This window comes from Heterocephalus glaber, unplaced genomic scaffold (genome assembly GCF_053883595.1).
Source record: "Heterocephalus glaber isolate CG9 unplaced genomic scaffold, H.glaber_assembly_v1.0 deba00001531, whole genome shotgun sequence".
NCBI lineage: Eukaryota > Metazoa > Chordata > Mammalia > Rodentia > Bathyergidae > Heterocephalus > Heterocephalus glaber.
Window position 1 is genome coordinate 81479 of NW_028258329.1, and position 24149 is coordinate 105627.

Below are 24149 nucleotides of genomic sequence, written 5' to 3' on the forward strand. Positions count from 1 at the left end.
GTGCTGCTGAGACTAAGGTCCATGGATACTCTAGCCCTATAATAAAAATGGTGCAGTGTTCACATAGAACCTGCACAATCCTTCTAAGTGCTTTATCATCTGCAAATGACTTAGAATATCTAATGTATGCAAATGCTGTGCAAATAGTCATTTAGGGAATAATGGCAAGGGAAAAGATCTGGACATGTTCAGTACAGGTGCAATTTAAAGAAAAAAAATGTTCCCATTCTTGGTTGGTTCCTATCATAGATTCAGTACCCATAGATACACAGGGCAGATTGTACTTTGTTAGGAAAAAAAAGCAAAGAAGAAATCTTGAATATTCTGAAAAGAGCAAAATATAGCATCCCAGAACATACATTTTTTTCTCCCTATAATGACAGAAATTATTTTTATAATAAAAGCTAAAACCAATAATAGATCAGAGATGCAGCTTGTTATTTATCCCCAACTGTTCGTTATTTTTTACTTCTTTGGATGGCATATTATGGAGAACACAAATACGGAGGTCCTGCTAACCTCTTTAAAGCCCGAATGTTTCCTACGGGCCAAACTGAGAGAAGGAAATATGTACAGATGACACACTTCCTCAATTTAAAGTGGGTGAAGCAAAAAAGTGTGAATTGAACATTTCCAGTGTGTTCCTAATCTGTTTCTTCCTCCTTATTTCCAGACACTTTTGTGAATATTTTTTAAAGGGCTAGTGTTTGAAGCCCAAATGGACAGTTAATAAGTATAATGAAGTTTAATATTTCAAAGTATATTTACATAAGGTTTTGTTTATCTCTAATGATTCACCATTGTGTAAGTAGAAATTGAAGGTATAATCTTGTGGGATCTGCGTGAATGCCAAGTGCTCGGTACCATGGAGCACTGAACTTACAGAGTGATGAGCGTAATGGCGGGAGACCAGCTGTAATTTGTCAAGTCCTTAAGGAAATTGCAAAGTTTTCCGTCTGGCAGCTGAGATAAACATAATCAAGGAAAGAGAGGTTTTATTTGTTTTGTGTTCTAGTCCTTTGGAAAAGAGTGTCCCGTTGCTTCCTGGCTGTGGCAAGTACTAGTTACTGTAACATGGGATTACTAGTTCCTCTCCTCCCGTTGTTTCCAGAGCACGACCCTTTGCAGAGCTGCAAGACATCATGTCTAAAACCTTCCTTCCACTGCAGCAAACCAGTGCCAGGAAAATTATTTGGTGTGAAGGTTTTGTATGGACACTCATACTCCCGTCACAAGGACTAGGTGGCTGACCTTCAGATTGGCCCATTTCCCACATGCATAATGAACATGCTTTGTGAGTGAGGACAAGCATTTCTTCAATCAAAGCATCCAGAAAAATTCTCTACTTAATTGATTTGATGTAAATTAGGGAAAATACCATTTATCATATAAGAAATGAAATCCCCTTTTTATCTATGCATAAAAGAGAAAACCTGGCATGAGAGAGCTGATTGCAGGAAATGAAAAATCTTACAAGATGCATATTATGTGAGCTTTTTTTAAGGCATATTTTGGGTATATTGGGGCAGTACTGGCTGAGTTAAGAGTAAATTATAGTAACATTGTCCTTCTTTTCCAGCATCTGGGGAGTCTTTGTTCTGGGTGGTGGCTTTGAAACTTTCTAGGTTCTGAGGAGACATTTTGCTCTAATTCCATCAATGTGTCAGATGTTTTTTTAGTTTTTCTTTTTTCCCCTCACCCAGGATGCAGCTTAAAAGGGAAACAGTCACAGTCTTAAGAATGATGCACAGTGTTAAAAATTTTGGCATCTTTGTCAAAATACGAAGCCATCGCCCTTGATTTAGAGTATTTCTGAACGAGAAGAGCACAGTAGCACCTTTCAATGCAGACCCCTCAGACGTCTTCCACCCCAGCTACCCCCACTTCTACATGCGAAGCAGGCGGGTGAAGCTGTGAGGAAGGGTCGGGGGCTCTTGTGTCCACACAGTCCCCCTTCGAGGGTCCTGGGAAGGAGGGCTGTCAGCTAAAGGGGTGCCTCTCTCTCACTCTGTCCTGCCCTTTCCCCCCCTTTCTCCAGAAAGGAAACAGGAACTTGCTTTAAAAGCCCCTGATCTCTGCACCTGCACAAGACATGTGCGTCTCTCCTGTACTGTGGACAGAACAGATCACCTCAGGAGCTGAGATTGGCTTGGAGAACATAAATTATGCAGAGAAACAGGCATGGGAGTGCTCTTGGGGGTGTTCTGCTTCTTTTTAGTCAGACTTTGCAGTGGGCAGATGGCTAAGTAGGCAGGAATCGATTTTATTCTCTATTGTGTGAACATCTCTTACGCTTTTGAGATAAAGGCTTTCCCTCATGGAGAAGACACCATGAACCACGGTGATTTCACCAGGGGGTGGCTGAAGTCAGGAGGGGAGAGGCAGGGTTCAGAAAACAGAGGCTCTTGGTATATTTCCCTCTATCCATCCCTTCCCAAAGTTACATGTGAATTGTTAATGACTTACAAATAGAGAGAAGTTCTCAAATAAAAGGCATCTGCCAAATTGTTTTCAAGGTAACATGCAACCAAATCTATGCTATAAAAATGCCTTTAAGTTATTTTCCTCTCAAGAAGAATTTTACTAGAAGATTTTTTTCTGAACTTACTTGAAGATGTAACAGGTTAAAATTCTTCATACTATAGAAAGTATAAATGTACAGTGCCGGAAACTGTGTCTGTGCCACTGGGCTCTGGGCTTGGAGCTATGGTGTGATGGGTTACCCTCTGGGGGTCTGCACAGGGGGCTGGCTCCATCACGCTTGAGGAACAGACTAGGATACTAACCCTGAAACTCTCCAGGAGAGGAGACATTTCATTTAAGCCATTCTTTTTCAACTTATTTCTGCACAAGTATTATTTTAGTTTTTAAATTAAATTTGCTAGGTACAGCCAATTGGCTTGTGGCTTGTGTAGCAACTATCAAACCAAAAGACACAGTTGGCAGAAAGAAAAACAATGGGATTAGATATCCCACTGTGTAAATCTGATCCTTGAAATTTGGGTGGTGGTGTACCAGTTTTTTCTCATTCACTTGATATGCAGCAATGTTAAAACGTTAATAATAAGCGACCTATTTAATATCAGTTTTCCTGGTCTCTTCCGCTCTCATCCTCTCCTCTGGTAATTGTGTGAATCAGTGCTTTTAGAAACTTTCTCTGCATAATGTTTTACTTATTTTAGTAATGTTAGTATGCACAACAGATAACTGAAAAATGAATATTTTCAATATAATCAATTCAGTTTCCTGGTGAGACAACTGGGGAGCAAAGAAATGCTAATACTAAAATTTTAATAAAGCCAGAGCATTATTAACTAACCGGTAGGACTTTCCCCCCCGCTGCGCAAAAGAAGCTTCAAAAGATTCATATAAAGTACATATTGGCCTCCAGTTATAACAAAGAATTAATATCAGGAAGCAAATTGGATCTGTATTATAAAAATATCAAAAGTATATTGATTGGGGAATTTTTTCTTTGGGATTTTGCTATATATCCACACTTGAAAGTACAAAATGATTTTTGCTCATCAAAATGTATAACTGGTGACAGCCATTACTCATTGTTTGCATCTAAAATTGGTTTAATTTAAAAATCAATATTCATTAAATTTTTGAAATTCTACCTACATTTCTTGCATACTCTGGAATATGATTTCAAAGCAAAGGCTTATGCATGCTATGTCTCTCTTTTCTGGATGAAAGTAATTTTTGAACCATAATAACAACATAAGCCAGACACATACTTTGGGGTTGAGCTTTGGTCTGGTAGAACATATCTCTTAAGGGGAAATGTTGAATTAAAGTTGAACTAGTCCAAGAACCCAACATTCAAGTCCTGTTGACTCTTGGTAGCTTGGAATTAAGTAATTACCTCCTAATATTCATGGATAATCAACACCTTTGACTTTAGCAACACTAGAATTTTTTCCTCAAACGAAAACTTGTAGACCTGTGCGCACTCTTCCCAGGCCTACAGTGAGTTGTTGGATCAAGAAAGGACAGCTAACACCGGTGCCAGAGCAGAAGAGGCTGCAGAGAGAGGAAATGGGCCCCAGTACTGACTGCAGACGGGACTGGAACTCAGCGCCTTGTGCACAGGGCTGGGACTGATGTGAGGGCATGTCTGCCAGGAGCGCTTCATTCAGGTGAGTGCTGGTGCCAAGGACCGTGAAGGAGAGAGAGATCGGGCAGGCCCAGGAGAGCCGCTCACATAGCTGCTTGCCTGTTTTTTAGATTTCTTTGCAAGGGTAATTGGCAGCTGTTTCCAGTACTGAAAACCATTAAAAAACATCACCAAGCTATAGACTCAATAGGATTAGCAAGAATACCACTTTAAAATTTGGTTAAATTCAGTGTGTGTCTGTGTGTGTGTGTGATATATATTAGGAATATCTGCCAGATACATCCTGTGCTGCTGAAAAGTAATTTATAACTTAAGATAAACCAAGCAGTGCTCTTCTCTGAGACTCCGGATTGATCGCTACTAGTCTTGGGGATGACGAAGGTAAAGAATGTGAACCAAGAGCTCTTCACTCGTCACTATGGGCAGCACTTAGAGATACAAGTATCCAACCCAATAGACCAAGTTAAAGAGCAGGAATGATGTGGGGAAGAAGACCCGGGAGTACGAGTCCAGCTCTGAGATGTCTATGTGGATCCGCCCTTTTCTCCAAGACCCTGACTTGCACTCTTCGTAGCAGCAGAAGTAGCTCTGACAGTCTTTGCCATCCAGACACTCGTACACACAGGAGTCTTCGAACTCCTGCCAGTACACAGAGTTGTTTAAAGAGATCATGGCAGGTGGTGGCGGCCTCATATCCAGGAGAGAATAGTTCTGCAGGCAAGAAGAATAGCACAAAAATCATCAGAAAATGCACTGGAAACAGCCCGAGGCACAGTGAGCAATGGGCATCTCTTTCACCCGCTGGGAAGGAAGTGGATGGATGGGTGTGTCCATCCCCCGCAAAGGTCAGGCTCAGTCCTCCCATGTGGGCAACTTCAATGCAGGGAACACTGTGCTGCGATCTCAACGCTTGCACTTCCCAGACCATTCACATGAGGGGAGTTGGGCATATTGTCAGATATGTTGTAGTCAATTCAGATCTCTATTCTGCCTACTTTTCTATTGATTGGTAACAACATGTACATACCATATATTTACTCTTTAATGTAAAGCAGTACATGTATTAAAATGTAGTAGAATAAACATGACATTTTTTCTAATTAATATGTTGTAAAAATGTGTACAGGAATGATGACAGAATGTTCTTATTTCATGTAGTTTGGATAAAAAGGCAGCTTTCCGTGTGGGGCAGCTGGATATAGCTTCCCATCTCAGGCAATGTAACACAGGCTGTGCTGTGCCTGGAACGTTCGCTTTCTGGCTTCCTAAGCTGTCCTCTGATAGGGAAACACTAGTATGTGGCAAGTAACACAGAGAGAATGGCTTACTGTTCTCTCAAGTGAGAGGGATCATGTGTAACCTTGAAAAGTGTCCTAAGCTCATCACTTCTTCAGACAGTTCGCCAAGCTCTTCCAAATAACTATGATCTCGGCATCAGACTGAGTTCTATTAGGAGATTACATCCCTGCATTTGACTGCATAGCGGAAGAGCATGGAAAAGCCTATTTGCCTGTCTACTTCCGTTTCATTTGTGCTGGCAGAGCAGAGACAGGCAGGCCCATGGAAACCTGGAAGCCTGCATCTGAGGAGAGGTGGAGGTAGATGCCCACTTCAGGGATGACCGACTGGGTTGTTCCTCTGCCCTGGCTTCCCGTGCTGGGAAATAGGGCATGCAGAATTGTCGGAAAGCCTTGTGAGAATCTACTTCTGCATTGTCCAAAACTACTATTACAGGGGAATAGGAACACAACCGCTTTGCCTTCTCTTTCTGGATCTTAACTCGACTCTGTTATGACTATGTGGAGTGATAAGTCAGGGCGAGGAGGTAGAAGTGTCCAGCACCCAAAGCCACTACCCTAAGCTCTAGGGTGCAGTCTTGTATCAGGGGAAAACATGCACAATTCTGACCTAAAGAGAGATGCTGTGCACCAAGTGTACCCTCCCTGGGCACGGCCTTCTCCTCATGAGTGTGGCCCCCCGTCCCGACAGGAGGCGTCACTGTGTGCTGTCCCCTTCCTCTGTAAGTGTGGGGTGTGAGCAGAAGTGGAAGTCCTACTGTCCCTACAGCTCTAAGAAACATGAGACTCCTCCAGGTTAATGAGTCTTCAAACCAAGTGGATGTAAAGTCACCAGGAGGGGTTGCTGAGACAGGGCAATCCCTGCCTCCACCCCAATGCGTGCATTGTTTCAAAAAGCACCAGCTGGGAAAACCGCCTTTATTAGGTAACAGTTGCATTAAAGGTTTTCCTTCATGCATGTATTGGCACCCTCAGCCAGATGTTCATCCATCCCTGTCTTCAATCCTGGGAGCTGTGCAGCCCCCCACCACATGGAGAGAACCATGGGACCAAACAGTCATGACCAGGCAGGGCAGCCCCCCGGGAAGAGGATGCTTCTGACGGGGCCTGAGAGGGCTTGGCAGGGGTGGGACCGATCTCTGGAGTTCTAAAGGATGACATCAGGAGGATGCAGGCAAAGCAGCAGCAAGGATTCTGGTGGCAAGAGAAAGCTCTCATTCACTCCTTCATTTAGAGAACTAAAAGCCCATGGTCACCGAAACACACAGAAAGTAGTATATTCAAGAAAGCTCTATGTTTCAAAAGCTTAGTGATTCGAAATGAATTGTATTCCATTTTATGGGACTGAAATAAAAGTTAGGATAGGAACTTATACAGCTCTACAGCTATACTTCATGCTGTTTAAGCACTTTTTATAGGCATCCCTGCCATCTTCATTAATATTTCAAACCATGTGCAAGATAGAGATTTTAATGAGTGCTCCCTCAAAGCCATCTTTGGCCAAGCCGGGTCCCTGACTCCTCCCCTCACCAATGAGTATAACGACGCCCTGTAACCTCTCTGGAGCACCACACTGCCTGGGCTTGTGCCACGTATTTGAGCACTGCACTCGACAGGCTCAGAAACTGAGGCCCAGAGCCGTGGGAACAGCTTGCTGGCTCATCTGGCCTCTCTTGGGAGGCTGCTCACTTGGCTTCTCTGTTGTTGTTAGTAATGAAACAGAGCAAGGGCTGAGGCAGCCACAACTGTCTCCTGCCAGCTGCAAAGCTTCTCTTTTTCGGGCCCTACAAGAGCTGACCCCAGGTTGAACCTCTCTGACTGTGTCTTCTCACCTGGCCTGGCACCCTTAGTCTTAACTGTCTTTCTTTGCCCTTTCTTCAAGATCACTAAACTTTCTTGAATTTTTTCTAGCTTTATAGAATTTTTTTTCTCTGTGTGGGAGGACTTTTCCTCTCTTTTGGCAACACCATCTCTACAGCTCCTGGCCCCGCTGTACGGGCAAATGTGCTCTTGGCTGCAGGCTGTTAGTTCCAGCTGTGTCCCTTACTCCGTATCCCCTTCCATCTGTTTCCGTCTGATGCTGTCTGATGCAGTGGCTGGCCTTCCACAGCTGTCACACTGGCTTGCCCACTAACCTCCTGTTGGGGACCCTGACACACACTTGCAGAGGACGGGTGACCACAGAGTCTGCTTAGGAAGCAGGCACAAATGCGTGACGTGCAGCACGGATTAGTCGTTGGAAGACCACTTGTGGTGTATGGGTGGGCACCAAATGTTCAGTATAATTAATGAATTGACATGTATAAAGGAGCAAAATCCATAATTAATACAAAACTTGTGATATGATAGAAGTGGTAGCTCATATCTGTGACTTAAAGATATAGTTCTGAATTTTTCTCCAAAGCTGCATTCTTACCTTAAACCATGTACTAAAATGTCAGGTGTTGTGAACGTAACCTGGGTTGGTACAGACACACTCTGTGAGGGGTGTGGGGGTGGGTGTATCACTGGGAGGAGGCGGGGGGAGGAGTGGGGTAGGGCCCTTCCCCAGCAGGACACAGAGGCAGAAGCCACAGCAGAAAAGCCGACGGACTTGGCAGCAAAAACTTAAACAAGGTGTGTAGGAAAAGGCAAAAAAGGACAATGAATCATGGACTGTAAACCACAGTAAGTTAATATCCCCAATATATTCCATAGGTAACTCTATACATTATAGATGTTCTGTAAGATATGATATGAAACAATAAATAACATGATTGACTTAGTGCTACTTTAAAATAGTAACAAAAATTAAAAGACACTAGAATGCAGCTCGCAAAAACAGACACATAAGTCAAAAATAAACAAGTGAAAGGGTTACACTCTCAGCCCTCAGACACAGGAAGAACAGTCCCTGGGTGCACGCTCTGCCCGGTGACCGAGCCAGGGCGAGAGCGTTCTCGGAGCTGGCTGCCCATCCTGTGCATGGGTGGGTGGGTGGCCCTCGGCGAGAGCCACACAACCCTGGCCGTACACTGCTTCTAAGGGTTCAGAACTGAGCACACTGCCTCCGGTGCATGCCAAGTGGCAGTGGTGAAAATGTGTGCCCAAGGGAAAAATTGCAGAGAAGCTCAGCATCCAGCCACCACTGCCTGTGCATCTAGCATGAGCACGCAATTCAATCATTAAAACGGTCTTGTAAAATATTGATGACACAGGAACCTAAGTACATTTTTTGGATATCAAAGAGGCTAGAGGAAAAAAATATATATGACAATTGAGTTTTTAAAATGCATGAGTATATATTATTTGAATGGCTAGAAAAATGTTAGAGATATGTACATGTAGGCTACACACTAATCCCCGTGTAGAAGGATTATGAGTAATTTTCCCCTCTATTTTGCAAATGTTCCAAATTGGACTTTCTCAGAGTAGTAGAAGACACATTTTTGAAGGACTGTGTGCGTTCTCACTGGTTTTAGGTTTGGGCAAACCTAAGCAGGAGCATAGCTTTCAAACGCAGCCTGACTTTGGGACAAGTTCCCAGAAACATTGGCACACACAGGCTGTACATACAGAGGTGTCTGTGGGCTCACGGGCGCGTGAATCCAGCTGGGGGACTCGGGATGTAACAACTGCGAGGAAAGAGAAAGAAGGAGAAAGCTGCCGCGGGCGCCTGCAGCCCTGACACTCCAGCCGGGCGCAGTCTTGGGTCCACCTAGGCCAACCCGGCCGGCAGAGGCTGCAGCTGGAGGCAGGGCGGGGCCGCACTCACATCTCAGAGCCCAGCCCCGCTCCTGGAAGTCCTGTAGGGTAATTTGCGTCACGTTTTGTGAGGTCTTGGGGCAGCCACCCGCCCGCTACCCCTACCCTGCAGGGCGCCGCTGCCTTCTTGCCACTCACCGGCCTTGTGTTCTTGGTGGCGGCTGGTTTTCTGCAGCCCGAGTAGTAGTTGAGGGTGGCGTACTCCATCAGAGCAGCAAAGACGAACAGGAAGCACACGGTCACGAAGAGGTCCATGGCAGTCACGTAGGACACTCGGGGCAGCGAGTTCCTGGCAATGGTGCTGAGCGTCGTCATGGTCAGCACCGTGGTGATGCCTGCGAGGGACAGCCCATGTGACAAGACTGAAGCTTACCAGGCATCCCTCTAACTGGCGCTCTTACGCGACTCCTCTTGATGGCCGCTTTTACATTTAGTTTAATTTTTGTTGTTTTGAGACAAGGGTCCTGCTGTGTGGCCCAGGCTGGCCTGAACTCCCGGCCATCCTCCTGTCTCAGCTTCCCGAGTGCTGGGATTACAGGTGTGCACCACCACACTGGCAGGTACTTTTAATTTTAATGTCTGTACAATTTGTAAGCAAGGGTTCAATAAAATTTCTTACAATAGTCTTTACAATGACACGGAAGTGCTGGGACCCCCTGGTCAGTTCAACCTAATGACTTTGTGAAATCAATATGCATTCAGTCGAAACTGCACTTTGACTTCTGAATTTGGATATTTTCCAGGGTTAGCGATATGCAGCCGGGATCCTTTCTCAATGCTGAGCAGCGGCAGTGAGCCTTAGCTCCTCCTTGGCCCTGTGATCACCAGGGGAATGAATGACACTCTCCAGAGTGTTCTGTTGTTAGGCTAGGAGTTTAGCAGGGCAGGTGTATGAGGGGCACTGTGATTTAAGACATTTTCAACCTATGCTGGCTTGTGAAAGCATAATTCCACTGTAGATGAAGGAGCAGCTGTATCTGAATGGGCCCTTTTAAATTTATTTAGTGTTTTGCTTATTGTGCACCATTTTGTCTTGTAAATATTTTTGAAATGAAGACACAGCTTGGAGTCCCACTGTGTATGGGGGCCACTCCCCGTCTCACATACTTCTGCCCCTGATGAGCCTGTTCTCTCTTCCCTGCTGCTCCGCCCTGTCCAGTGTGTGCACCCCGCTGTCCTCGGACCAGCTCCAGCACCACGCCTTCTGAGCCATCTCCCTGTCAGCACCCGACAGGGGTGACAGCTTGGCATCTGTGCTGTCCCTGTCACTTCTGTGCTCCCTCCCTTGTGCATTCATCTCTCTTTACATGTTTGTCTCCCTGAATAGATAGTGTGATCTTTAAAAGCAAAGCTAGATCTTATAGATAGTATGATTTTATTTTATTTTTTAAATTTTATTTTATTTTTTTATTTCTTTTATTGGTACACTGTAGGTGTACAACACAATTACATTTCTCATTGGGAATTGTACCTTTATATAATGCATCTTGGTTCTTATTTTTTCCCCATTCCTAGCCCTCCCTTCACGCCCTCCACCCTTCCCTATTTACAAAGACTTTATTTCCATCTTTTCCATTTCTCAACATTTTTCCTTTCCCTCCTTTCCAGGGGAAAGGAAAGAAGATAGTGTGATTTTAAAAGCAAAATTGGATCTTGCTCATCTTTGCTTGTTACCCAGCATAGCAGCCAGCACATTTTAGGCATTTAATTCAATTTTTTTTTTCTTTGAGTGACAATTGGTAATCAGTTTAACTATGGCGATACTGGTAATAGATATTGGTTTGATTTTGACTGTGACATATTGGTCAATACTGAAGATGACTAGTTCATAAGGAAGATGCATGAAAAAGGGTTGTGGAGAATAAGGGAGAATGGAAGAGCGACGTGCGATCATCACAAGACAAGGCGAGCTCTCCTGGGATGAATTCCCTGGGAGGTCAGACTCTCTAGAGCCCCTGGACGGGACAGGTGAGTGCCATGGACCGCGGAATCACAGGCCTCTGTCACAGTGCCAGTCAGAGGTCAAGCGCATGTGACAGGTGAGTAACATTACTTCTCCCGGGCTACAGCATCGCCCTCCATGACTTCCTTTGTGCCCCGACCACTGTGGTTCTGCCAGGGCCAGTTGGAGAATGCTCCCTGGGGCCAACAGCGTGGCCAGGTGCAGAGGGTGTCCCCCGCCAGTCCACACCCCCGGCCTCATCCTGGCCTTCTCGGCATCTGCCATGGGGAGTCATTACCTTCTCTGAATCAGTTTTCAAAATCACTGTCTGAATGCCAGCCTCTCCTTATTATAGGTGGGTACACTCTGGTCCTTCACGTAGAGATGATGGGTAAACTGGAAAATTATATACTGATGCAAGGTATATGTTTATAGGAAAAGCTCATGTCATGTCTAAGAAGAGTCTGAAGCGTTAATTTCTGCTTTAGTGAAGTTGCTGTGTCTGTACGTCCCGCAGTGCTGGCCTGTGTTCCACTGCAGACAAGGTCACCTGTCTCCCACCCCAACTCACACCGAGAGATCCGCCATGCTGAGGAGACAACCAGATGGAGGTTCTTACTCAATTCTGGGCAGCCTCTTAGCTACAGAGCAAGCAGGGTGCTCCCAAGGACCCTAAGTGCTGTGTGTGCTGCACTCCCAGGGGAACACAGGGGACTCAGGGAGAAAGTCACCAGAGCCCTGGGGGCACAGCTCTGTGCCACCAGGCTCTGTACACTTAGCTTCTCGAACATGCAGACTTATGTCTTTTGGTGAATTTGAGACATGTTTAGTCATTTGAATAGCTTTAGTCTTCAATTTAGTCTCTGAATAGCTTTGTAGAATCACATTCTTTTTCTTCTCCTTCTGGAATTTCAATGACACAGTGTTAGATTGTTGCTTACCATCTCGGTTATCAACTCAGTTTATTAGTGGTTTTCCAGTCAATTCTCTCTTTTGCTAAGACTGAGTAATTTTTCTTGTCCTATATTTAAATTCACTGATTACTTCCTAATCTTCTCTATTCTGTTGCTAAGCATTCCAGTGAAGTTTTTTTTTCATGTTTCATTTTTCAGTTCTAAAATTTGCAATTGGTTCTTTATATCTTCTACTTCTTTGCTGTGAAAATCTTACTTTTTTCATTTGGTTCAAGTATGTTTGTAATTGTTCACTGAAGAATGTTTATGCTGCCACTTTAAAATCTTGATCAGATAATTCTAGCCTTTGTGTCATCTAAATATTGGCATTTTTTTCTTGTATGCTGAATGATACTTGATTATATCTTGGAAATTCTGGGCTTTATTTTATGGAATTAAAATTATTACAAAGCAAAATTTTACTTACAATAGAGAGAGAAGCTATACATTGGAGAAGATACCTTTATTGTATATAACCAAAAAAATCTTCATGATGTTGTACATGTTCAATAATATGCAATATGTATTTGTTCATGTGTATATTTATGTCATAAATGATTTCATTTTCTTCATCAAACCTCCTTGTTTCTGGTCTCAGAAATCTTTATTTAGTCCAATGTTAAGAGTTCTAAGTTTTTCTTCTAGTAATCCTGCAGCTTTAGCCTTGTCACCTTAGCCTTTGATATATGTGAAATTATGTTTTTGTGTTTGGTGGTAGGCAGTTAAGTCAGTTTGTGTGATGTATTTTTTAGGTGTAGGATTCCATAATGCCAAATAGGGACATGAAAAGTATTATTCAGATCCCCTCTTCTTTGCTGGTATTTTGTTTGTGTACACTATTGATATAGTGGCCCTTATACCTGGGAGTTGCCTTCCAGAACTCCCGTGAATGCCTGAAACTGCAGACAGTACCAGGTCCTACACATACATGCTTTTTCCTTGTATACATGTCTATGAATGTCTTCATGAGGTGTGATTAAAAAAACATTGCGAATGCTGCTGCCGAATGCCATCCAGTGGAAAGGAAATTACAGTGTGTCCTCATCTACTTAATTCACTGGACCTGGCACTATCTACTTCTGGCTCTTCCCTAAAGTCAAAATGACCATGAAGGTAAATGTTTTCAATCAGTTCAGGAATTAAGGTAGTCTGACAGTACAATTAAAGACATTCATGAAAAATGACTCCCAGCACTGCTTCAGACAATGGCAGGAATGATGGACTAGGTATGTTCAAATCAAAGGGAAGTATTTTTAGGGGCTGAATGGCAATGTGTCTTTTACTGCAATGATTTTTTTAAAATTTAAGCATTCACCATATTTTATGACCACGTTTCATATGATAAAACTTGCTCTATGAATTGACACAGTAAGAAGTTAAAAATAATAGAATAATTACAACAATACACTGTGATAAATTCTGTGACTGCTATGTCTCTCCCAACATATCTGTCGTACAGCACTGATCCACCCCTTGCCTGTGATGGTGTGAGGTGATGCCTCATGGTAAGATGAAGTGAGGTGAGTAATATAAGCAATGCAACTTCAGCATATGATTTTTCTTCTTCACTTAGTCAACATTTGCCTTTTCACTTAAAGGAAGCCCTTTTTGGCTTCTCTTTGGCATATCCAAATTGCCAGCACCAGCACTTTTGTGTTTCAGAGGCCATTGTTAAGTAAATAGGAGTTACCTGAAGGCAAGTACTGCAACATGGTGACAACTGATCTGCTAACTGTGACGGTTGCCAAGGGACTAAAGTGAACAGTGTTTAAAGCAAGGGAATGCTGGACAAGGGATGACTCACGCTTCTGGTGGAATGGAACAGGGTGGTGTCACTATATTGCTCAGAATGGCCTGGAATTTAAACTTACAAATTGTAAACAACTTAACTGTGATACATTGACTCGAGTTAGACCCGCCTGGCAGACTAGCGCAGTGCTGAGTGTGTCTGTGGGTGACTGATTCGCAGGCCACAAACTGAGGAGCAGAAAAGTGTGAATGGTGTACCTCACCACTACCACCAGTGACCCCCTAGCAAAGGTTTTGCTTCCAGTTCCCTTGACCTTAGTTCCAGAGGTGGCAAGGCTTGCATCAGGAAGCCCAACAACGATTCCACTGAAATGGAAGCTAAGACTTCCCCTTGGTCATTTTGGTCATCGTGCTTCTGAGTCAGTGAGCAGGAAGGGGAACTGCAAGGTTGGCAGGGTGATGACCCAGACTACCAAGGGAAAATCCCCATGGTCTTCACAACGGACGAGGAAATAATGTACTTGGAGTGCAGGAGATCCCTTAGGGCGTCTCCTGATATTACCATGCCCTGTTATTAAGGCAGATGTCAAACGGCCCAGAATCTTCACAAATAGAGTCACCCTGCCAGGTAAAGAACCAAGATTTCTGAGGTGCTTGCTAGAGACCAAGGGAACACAGAAAGGGTAGCAGAAGAAGGTAATTAAAAATACCAGCTATGATCATAAAGTCTTTTCCTACGCTAATGACTTCAAGAGTTCTATCTAACCTCTCTTCCAGCAGGTTTAGTGTTTCTCTTTTAATATTTAGATCTTTGATCCATTTTGATTTTAGTTTAGTGCATGGTGGGAGATATGCACTAGTTTTAATCTTTGGCAAGTTGAAACCCAGTTTTTCCAGCACCATTTATTAAAGAGACCATCTTTCCTCCAGTGAGAGTGTTTGGCTCCTTTGTCAAAGATGAGGTGGCTGAGTGTGTCTGGAGTTCTTTCTGGGTCTTCTAATCTGTTCCACTGATTCTTGGGTTTGTTTCTTTGCCAGCACCATGCTGTTTTTATTACAGTAGCTGTGTAGTACAGTTTCAAGTTGGGGGTTGTGATATCTCCTGTCTTGTCTTTGTTGCCTAGAATTGCTTTTACTATTCTGGGTTTCTTCTGGCTCTAGATAAATTTTTGGATTCTAGTTCTGTGAAATATACCATTGGAATTTCAATCCTGATTGTATTGTATTGTATTTATATAGCAGTTGTGGAAGTATGGCCATCTTCACTATATTGGTTCTTCCTACCCAAGAACAAGGGATGTCTTTCCATTTTCTGATATCCTTTTTGATCTCTTTTTTCAGAGTGCTATAGTTTTCAAAGTGGAGGTCTTTTACTTCCTTTGTTAGATTGATTCCTAGATACCAAATGGTTTCTCTGGTGTGAGAAACTGAAAGTTTAAATAAGGACCAAAATGTATAATAGATAATATGAAATAGGAAGAAAAGGTTCAAAGGGGAAGTAGAAAGGGAGAGTGGGAGAAAGGAAAGCAAGGAAAGAAAAAAATATGAGAAAAGAAGGAGAAAATGGAAACAAGGCTTTTGTAAATGGGGGGGGTGGAAGGGTGGAAGGGAGGGAAGGGGAATGGGAAAAAACAAGAACCAAGATACATCATGTACAGGTACAAATTCCCAGTGATGAATGTGCTTATAATGTTTACCTAAAATATACCAATAAACTTACGTGGAAAAAATACTAATTGTGACCATGTGGCCAGTTGTAGAAATGAGGACTGTGATGTCGTGACTATTTCTTTCTTATTTTGTTAATATGCTTGTGTGTATTGACACATGTAGTAGGTAGGTATCTTCCTTTGTAATGTAATGTTTATTGACTTGATATTGGTACTTGGTATTTAGCTTTTTGTTTGGTTTATTTCCATTGGCTAATTAACCTGCATTAGTATTTTTCTTGTGGTTTTAGATTTCTTTGACAATACTTTCAATTTTTGTTTTGTAAAAATGTCTTTTTCTAACAAGGTCTGGGAAGTCCATATAGTTTCTTTGGCTATAGAATTTTAAGTGGATAGGTTTTTTTTCTTACATGTCAGTAGTTTAAGGGTGATAATTTGTGATATTATGGCCTCCATTATTGAATAGGAGAGATGAGTCATCAACATTATTTTTGCTTCTCCACTCAAGATTTTGTTTGTTTTTCACACATGGATTATCATGATTTTCTTTGTAGTTCACCTGCTTGGATTTCACTAAGCTATTATCATTTACAGGTTGGTGATTTTTACTAAATTTGATTCTTTTTGCTTTATTTCTTTAAAATCTTTGGCATCATTCTTTTTCCCTTCTTATTCTGGAAACAGTTTTTGTAGTTCTGTTATAAATATTCATTGTATACTGCAGTTTACTGAGGCTGTATTCATTTTAAAAAATTTTATCCTTTCCTTTTCACATTACATGCATTTTACATAATAATATTTACATTTACAAAGGTTTTTCCCCTGCCATCTTCAATCTGAAGTTCAGTTAGTGAATTTTTCAGTTCACATATTACACATTTCATTCTAAAATCTTTTCTCTGTACTTCCTTTGTTGAGAAAATTCATCTCTTCATTCATTAAGATTCTATTTTTCTTTAAAGCCATGGACCTTGATATAATATCTGTTTTAAAGTTTTATGTCTGCTGATTTAATGTCAAACTTGTCTTTCTCCATTACCATTTCATCATGGGGAATACCTTTTTACTTCCTGGAGTGTATCATAATTTTCATTATATGCTTACCATTGTGCATGATACATTATAAGAAGTCTGGACCACGTTATATTTTAAAAAGCACATTGATTGCTTTCTTATGACAGCTGTTTTGCTAGTTATTGTCCTTGATCTTGTCATGACTTGGTTCAAACTCTATTTAAAGGAGCTCTAAAGTACCTCTTTATTAAACATGATTGTATTAGTAAAGTTCCTCCACACTTCTGGGCATATTATCTGACAACACAGCATAATTCTATTATCTCTGCTTGATCTCACAACAAAAGTAGTGCAAACAGAACAACATACTGTAATGTTCTGAGCTACACTTTATAAATTTTGTTTATAAGGACACCTAACATTCCTAACTCTGTGAGCAGAACACTAATAGCACTTACTGAATTTATGTTAATATCTTTGCCTGCTGATTTACCACTTCTATGCTGTATTTTCTATGACAATGCAAATGAATACTGGTAGAATACATTTCAAGCTGACTAATCTCAAGCAAATGTACTCAGCTGTCAAACAAGCAAAACTCAAGAAACCAAACACAGGGAAAGCTCGAGGTGATACGAAGGACTTTCCAAGGAGCTGGAATTGAGACAGCTCCTTCCTTCCAAAGAAGACATTTTGGGGAGACAACCTTTATATTCAGTCTCACATCACTACCTGTCATAGGACTCTGAAAGTAAGGCAAAACTCTTATTAAAAATTGAAATAAGTTTCTGCAAAATTTTAAAATTGTTGCAAGTGAGAGTTTTGTTAAGGGGAGTTGGAGGACCATAGGAAAGCTCGTGAGGACACCGAGTGAGGTGCATGCATTACTTCTGACAAGAATGGTCACTTTCTTGCTTGCTGCCATAGCTGTAACACACAGCAGAGATTCTCTTTTGAGAGAACATTTTACAAAGAGTGTGTCTCCTGTGGCAAGTTCTGTTTCCTCATACAGAAGTGGTAAGGTTTCTGAGTTGGCAGGACCCAGGACGCACCCACAGTTTTCTGATGACATCAGCCTGAAAGCTTAGCATCAGATAATGCAACCAACTCATTGTGAATCCCTAATTCATCTCAATTTAAGTAGTACACATGGAATTCCATCATCAGAAAGAGCAACCTCACTTAGATACTTAAAAAATTCAGAAATGGTTCAAGTAGCTCTCAAGTTAGATTGAGTTAGATTTGCTGCATTAAAATTACACAAAATATTGGCAGACTTTTTAAAACTTACCTAATGCAGTTCTTGCCGGTGTAGCATCTTTTTTGATCCAAAATGACACCCAGGATAAAACCACAGTGAGTATACAGGGGATGTATGTCTGAATAGTGAAGTAACCCATTCTTCTACTTAACTCAAAATAGATAGTCATGACAACGTAGTCACCTGCAGTAAAACATTGCCAAAATTCAGTCAGCTTTCATAGGTTAAAAAATAGTTCAGGGAGGGCTGGGGATTTAGCTCAGTGGTTCTGCCACCTGCCTCAAAAGCACAAGGTCCCGAGTTCAATCCCCAGTATCCCCCCAAAAAAATTAGTTCAGGGAAATAATTCATAATTTATTTTGCAAAATGAATGACTTGAATAAAAATGTACAAATGTAGCAATATCAAGTCAGAAAAATGATTAAAATGTTGGTGTTCTTCAATTATACTTTGATAGCATCCTTGGCTTTGCAAGGCATTTTACTGCTCCCTGTAAAGGACACAGAAACAAGCATATTAGTTGGCAGACAGACTGATAGACATGCATGTCTATTCACGACAGATCGTGACTTGATAAGCTGATATTACTAGAGTCCATCTGTATGCTGCATGATTAAAATCAAGGGTAAGAGGTAAACTCAACTCTCAAACAGATCCAGGGTCATTTTATGGATTTTTCCAATAACAAGAGTTATGATATCATACATAAATTTGTATAAAGATTTTTATATTTTATTTCATCATATCAGAAATTTCAGCTTACTAACTTTGCACTTTACTCTTTCTTTATTTAGTATTTGTTCACTTATTTTATCCTTTTATAAGTCCAGCATTTAGGCTGTGCCAAACCAATAAAAAGATGAAATCATTTCACAACAGTCTCCTCTCTCTTATTAAAGCAAAACCATGCCACACAGGAGTTGGAAGCAATGTGGATATTACTAGGGACTCCATAATTTTCCCTGAGTATATGGAGGTGGGCACATGCTTTATGGATTGTATATTTCATTCTAAAATATTCATTTATTTTTTAGGCTACCTTCTGCTGAGATTTTGTCTTTCATCTTCTTCATTTGAACCCTCTACCTTTCAGACTGCTAGATTCGGCCTCCAATGCCCAAAGCTCATCGTGTCAGCGCTGAACTATCATCTTCCACACATGGACACCTGCTTTTTATTCAGGTCTTTCTCTTACTTGCTCAAAACCAGAAGCCATCTTTGACTCCTCCTTTGCTTTTCTTAGCGGTTCCAGCTGCTGCTTTGCTCTCGAATCTCTTTCCCACCTAGTCCAAGACACTATCTCCTGTCAGAGGCCCAAGCTTGTCTTTTAACAACCAGTCCTTCTCTGTTCCAGACTATTCTATGTCATGTCCCTGAAAGGATCCTTATTAAATTAAAATATCATTACATCCTTCTCTTTATACTCCATCAGCGTCTTACTGTCTGTGTACAATGGTCATGCTTTTCCTGCAGTCCACGTCATTCTGCCTTAAACAACTTTTACACTACTGGCATTTAGTCAACCCAGGTCCTCAGGCTGCCAAGACCCTGCTAGCTCAGAGACCTCTAACGCCCTCTCCTTCTGTCTACAATGCTCTTCTTTTCCTTATCTTTGCATTTAAGTTGCTCCTACTTGCATGTCTTTGAACATCAACTTAGTTCTCCAGGAAGTCTTCCCCGAACTCCCTTCCAACATGTAACAATATATAACAATAACAATTACATATAACATATACAACATTATATATCCATATAACAATAACAATATATGTCTCTTCAAATTAAATCATTTGGGTTATAGACTAGATCCCTTTTATTTACTGTTGTTGCTTCATGATAAGCAATCAGTTAGCAGTTGGTGAGTGAAAAGAATATCACATAGTCCCAATTTTGTTTAGAAGATTGACATGAAGACTAACTGAGCCCCTGTGACAATGATTTTAAATAAATTAGAAATTCTTTGCAGGATGTGTTGTTTTATTGTAGCAATATTTAGGATTGTTGATAGAAACATCAATTTTGAGTCTATTTTCCAATAAAGATTTAAATTTTTAAGCAAATTAACATTTCAGTACAAAGGAATCAGGATGATTAACCCGAAGCAATAAAAGACCACAAAAATATTTTTCTAAATAAAATTAATGCCAGAGATAAATCATTTTCTGGAGAAATGTTATTGAATTATATTATTTAAAAATTCCTTCTAATTTTTACATAAAATTTCAGTTCAAATTATAGGACAAGAAGACCAAACACAAAAATAAAATATAATAAATCCCAGTAAGAGTAAGGAGAATATTCAAAGACTGGAATAATTTCTGCAATTACCACCATTGCAAGTACCTATAAGTAACAGACAGACAGTTACCAAGCAGATGCATATTTGGTTCAGCGAATCCATCTGCTTTTCCCTGCCTGAGACAATGCGCTGCCTCACACCTGTGATCAGCATACTCCTTTGCCTAACTCCGACATCTGCTCCAACTCCCTGTTGTCAGCAGTCTTTGGGCACCATGACGAAGGCTCTGATGGAGCTCTCCTGGAGCTGAGCACCTTACAGGAGGAAGGCAGCAGCAGCCATCACAACTGTCGGTGGGTGTATGGGTAGACATACGCATGACCCTGCCATGACGGAGAAGGGTCAGCACCAGTCCCATCCCAGTGTTAGGTATATAGAGGGAGGTGTGTGTAAAGCTGCCAGTGAGGGGCCAGAGGCTGCAAAGCAGCCCTTGAGTCCTGCAGACATTTTCAGAGGGAAGCCTGAAGATGAAGCACAGTTTTTACAATCCCAAATACTTGTTTTATTTTATTAGGCAAATACCCATCTTCAAAAATTGGTTTTTACCATTGATATATTAATAATAATTTGTTTCAGGTTAAAGGTGGTTGTGAAGAGAAATTATAAAAGTGTTTTGAAACACTGCAGTACAATAGTTAGAACTTTCATTTCATTTTCTTTTCTCTTATTCTTCTTCCTTTCTTTCCTTTTTTCATTCCTTCATTCATAAGTTCCTTATCTGGTAGTTCTCACCACCAAGAAGAGATTGGCATACATTTGTTCTCTTTGATTTCAAGCTCTCAACCTTTGATGGACTCTGACAGGGTCAATGCCAGACAAATCATAGTTAGATGAAGCCAATGGTATGGGACATTATGATTGGCTTACTTTGGATGACTGCCTGTTATTGGACAAGTAAACTTCGGTGTGGGAAAGCCATGAGATAAAGTGGCAGCCCCCAAGGGTGGTGTGGAAGGCAGGGAAGTTTCCAGAGAAGAAGGCTCTATTCACATACAGTTTGTAAGGCAGAGATAAGAGAAGTTATCTGGCCCAGAAGCATCACGAGAGTAAGTGTATGATTTTCTTGTTGTATTATTTAGGTAAGTCTACACTGAGGCATATGTACATGTTTGTCAGAGAACATAAATTATCCTGTACTCACAATGCACGGAGCAGTGTACAATCCCAGGACATGGTTCATTTAAAGACCTTGTTATTTATGTCACTAAATTTTACGTTTGTAAAAACATTATTTTAATGAATGAGAGGACAGATAATAAATTAGTATTGGAAAAGAATGGCCATGAGGAGTGTTCTTTTTTTCTAAAAATGCTTTCCAGCTGCTGAGATTTTATCTTCCATCTTCTCCATTGGAACCCTTGCTCCTTCAGCCTCCTGGATTCAGCCTTCGGGTCATATTCATTAAATAACTGATATCTAAGCAAAGTTTTAGTTTTAAAATTCTAGGTTTCTGTTTTAAAATTTGACAACAAAAATTATCTTATTTTTAAAAACATAATCCTGCTTAAGGAAGAGTGATCTTCCCAGAAAATTATGAGAAAGTTTTCTAGAACACTCACATATATTTCTAACATGGCTGTTCTAGAGATAGTCCCATCTGGATTTACCATTCCATGGTGGTGGGAAGAGTGGAAACTCAAAGATGTATTTCCAACATGATGAACTTGCCTGAGGGCTAGCCACATCTTCAAGAATTTACTTGGAGTATTCCTTTTCAAAACCATTACTTATTCCATGTCATTTAAAGTCAGCCAAGTTCTTCTCATTAGCAGACAATGTGCAATAATGCTGAACCCTAAAGATGCCTATCTCTAATTCTTCAGGTTTTCCCTTGATGTCTTTCTCTTTTTTCCCTTAAATTCTTTTATTGGCACATTTTAGGTATACAATACATTTACATTCATCATTGGGTGCTGGTACCTGCACATGATGTATCTTGGTTCTTATTTTTTCCCCATTACCTGTGCGCCCTTCACCCCTCCACCCTTCCCTATTTACATAGGCTTCATTTCCATTTTTTTCTTTTCTCATAATTTTTCCTTTCCATTCTTTCCTTTCCCCTTCCCCTCCCACCACCCCTCCACCTTTGGACCTTTACTTCCTATTTCAAATTATCAATTATTCATTTTAATCATTTTAATCCTTATTTACACTTTCAGTTTCTCACACCAGAGAAACTATTTGGTATTTACACGTGTGTCCTATTTATTTCACTTGAAAGTATGGCCTCAATATGCATCCATTTAGCTATAAATGTCTCTAGTTTCTTGTTCTTTATGGCTGAGTAGTACTCCATTATATAAAAAAACCACATCTTCTTTATCCAGTTTCCAGTTGATGGGCAGTTGGGCTGTTTCCAAGCTTTAGCTATTACAAACTATGCCACTATAAACATAGGTGCACATATATTGCTGTGGTATGATTCTTTTAATTCTTTGGGGAAGATACCCAGCAGGGGAATAACTGGGTCAAATGGGACCTGTAGTCCTAGTTCTTTGAGGTATCTGTGTACTGATTTCCACAGTGGTTGCACCAGTGTGCACTCCCACCAACAATGGAGAAGGGTTCCTTTCTCTCCACACCCCCGCCAGCATTTGTTATTGGTTGATTTACTGATAGCAGCCATTCTTTGTGGGGTGAGGTGGAATCTCAGTGTTGTTTTCATCTGTATCTCTCAAATGACCAGTGATGTTGAACATTTTTTCATATATTTATTTGCTGCTTTTATGTCTTTGTCTGAGAAATGTCTGTTCCTTTCAGATGCCCATTTGTGAATTGGGTCTTTGAATTTGGGGGGTCTGATTTTTTCAGTTCTTTATATATTCTAGATAGTAGTCCTTTGTCTGAGGTACAGCTGCTAAAATCTTTTTTCCACATTGTACATTGTCTCTTAGCTCTGTTGGTTTCTCTTGCAGTGCAGAAGCTTTTTAATACAATGAGATCCCAGTTGTTGATTCTTTGTGCTAGTTCCTGTGCTACTGAGGTTTTGTTCATAAAGTCTTTTGCTATGCCAATGTCTTCAAGAGTTCTACCTAACTTATCTTCCAGCAAGTTTAGTTTCTGTCTTAATAGTTAGATCTTTAATCCACTTTGGTTTTAGTTTAGTGCATGGTGATAGGTATGGCTCTAGTTTTAATCTTTGGCAGGTTGAAATCCAGTTTTTCCAACACCATTTATTAAATAGGCTATCTTTCTTCCAATGAGGGTGGTTGGCTCCTTTGCCAAAGATGAGGTGGCTGAATGTGTCTGGAGTTGTTTCTGCATCTTCTAATCTAGTCCACTGATCCTCAGGTCTGTTCTTTTGCCAGTACCATGCTGGTTTCAGCACAATAGCATTGTAGTATAGTTTCAAGTTGGGGATTGTGATACCTTCTGCGGTGTCTCTGTTGCTTAGAATTGCTTTTGCTATTCTAGGTCTCTTCTAGTTCCAAATGAATTTTTGGATTGTTTTCTCTAGTTCTGTGAAGTATATTGTTGGCATTTCAGTCGGCATTGCATTAAATCTATATAACAGTTTTGGAAGTATGGCCATTTTCACTATATTGGTTCTTCCTACCCAAGAGCAAGGGATGTCTTTCCATTTTCTTATATCCTCTTCAATCTCTTTTTTCAGAGTGCTGTAGTTTTCAGTGTAGAGGTCTTTTGCTTACTCATTAGATGGATTCCTAGATATTTCATTTTTTTGGATGCTAATGTGAAAGGAATTGTTTCCCTAATTTCTCTCTCTGAGTCTGTTATTTGTGTACAAGAAGGCTATTGTTTTTTGAGTGTTTACCTTGTATCCAGCTACTCTACTCAATCTGTCAATTAAGTCTAGAAGTCTTTTGGCGGAGTGTTTTGGGTCTTCTATGTAAAGTATCATATCACCAGCACATAATGACAATTTAACTTCTTCCTTTCCTATCTTTATTCCTTTTATTTCTTTCTCTTTTCTAAATGCTGTGGCTAATGTTTCCAGAACTATATTGAACAGGAGTGGTGATAGTGGGCATCCTTGTCTTGTTCCTGATTTTAGTGTGAAAGTTTTCAGTTTTTGACTATTTAGTATGATGTTGGCTGTTGGTTTTTCATAGATAGGATTAATCAGGTTGAGATA

At 40.9% G+C, this 24149-nt stretch overlaps 1 protein-coding gene across 1 annotated transcript in view; it reads right to left on the reverse strand.

The window, feature by feature from the left end:
- Positions 1-284: 284 nt before the first annotated feature.
- Positions 285-24149, reverse strand: part of Gabrg3 (gamma-aminobutyric acid type A receptor subunit gamma3) — a 574107-nt gene continuing 550242 nt past the window's right edge. Inside the window, exons 7-9 of the mRNA XM_004872184.3 lie at positions 17785-17937; positions 9304-9500; positions 285-4834 (exon numbers count right to left, since the gene is read on the reverse strand). Of these exons, the coding sequence (XP_004872241.1) occupies positions 4553-4834; positions 9304-9500; positions 17785-17937 (632 nt within the window). The 3' untranslated portion in view covers positions 285-4552. The remainder of the gene's footprint in view (positions 4835-9303; positions 9501-17784; positions 17938-24149) is intronic.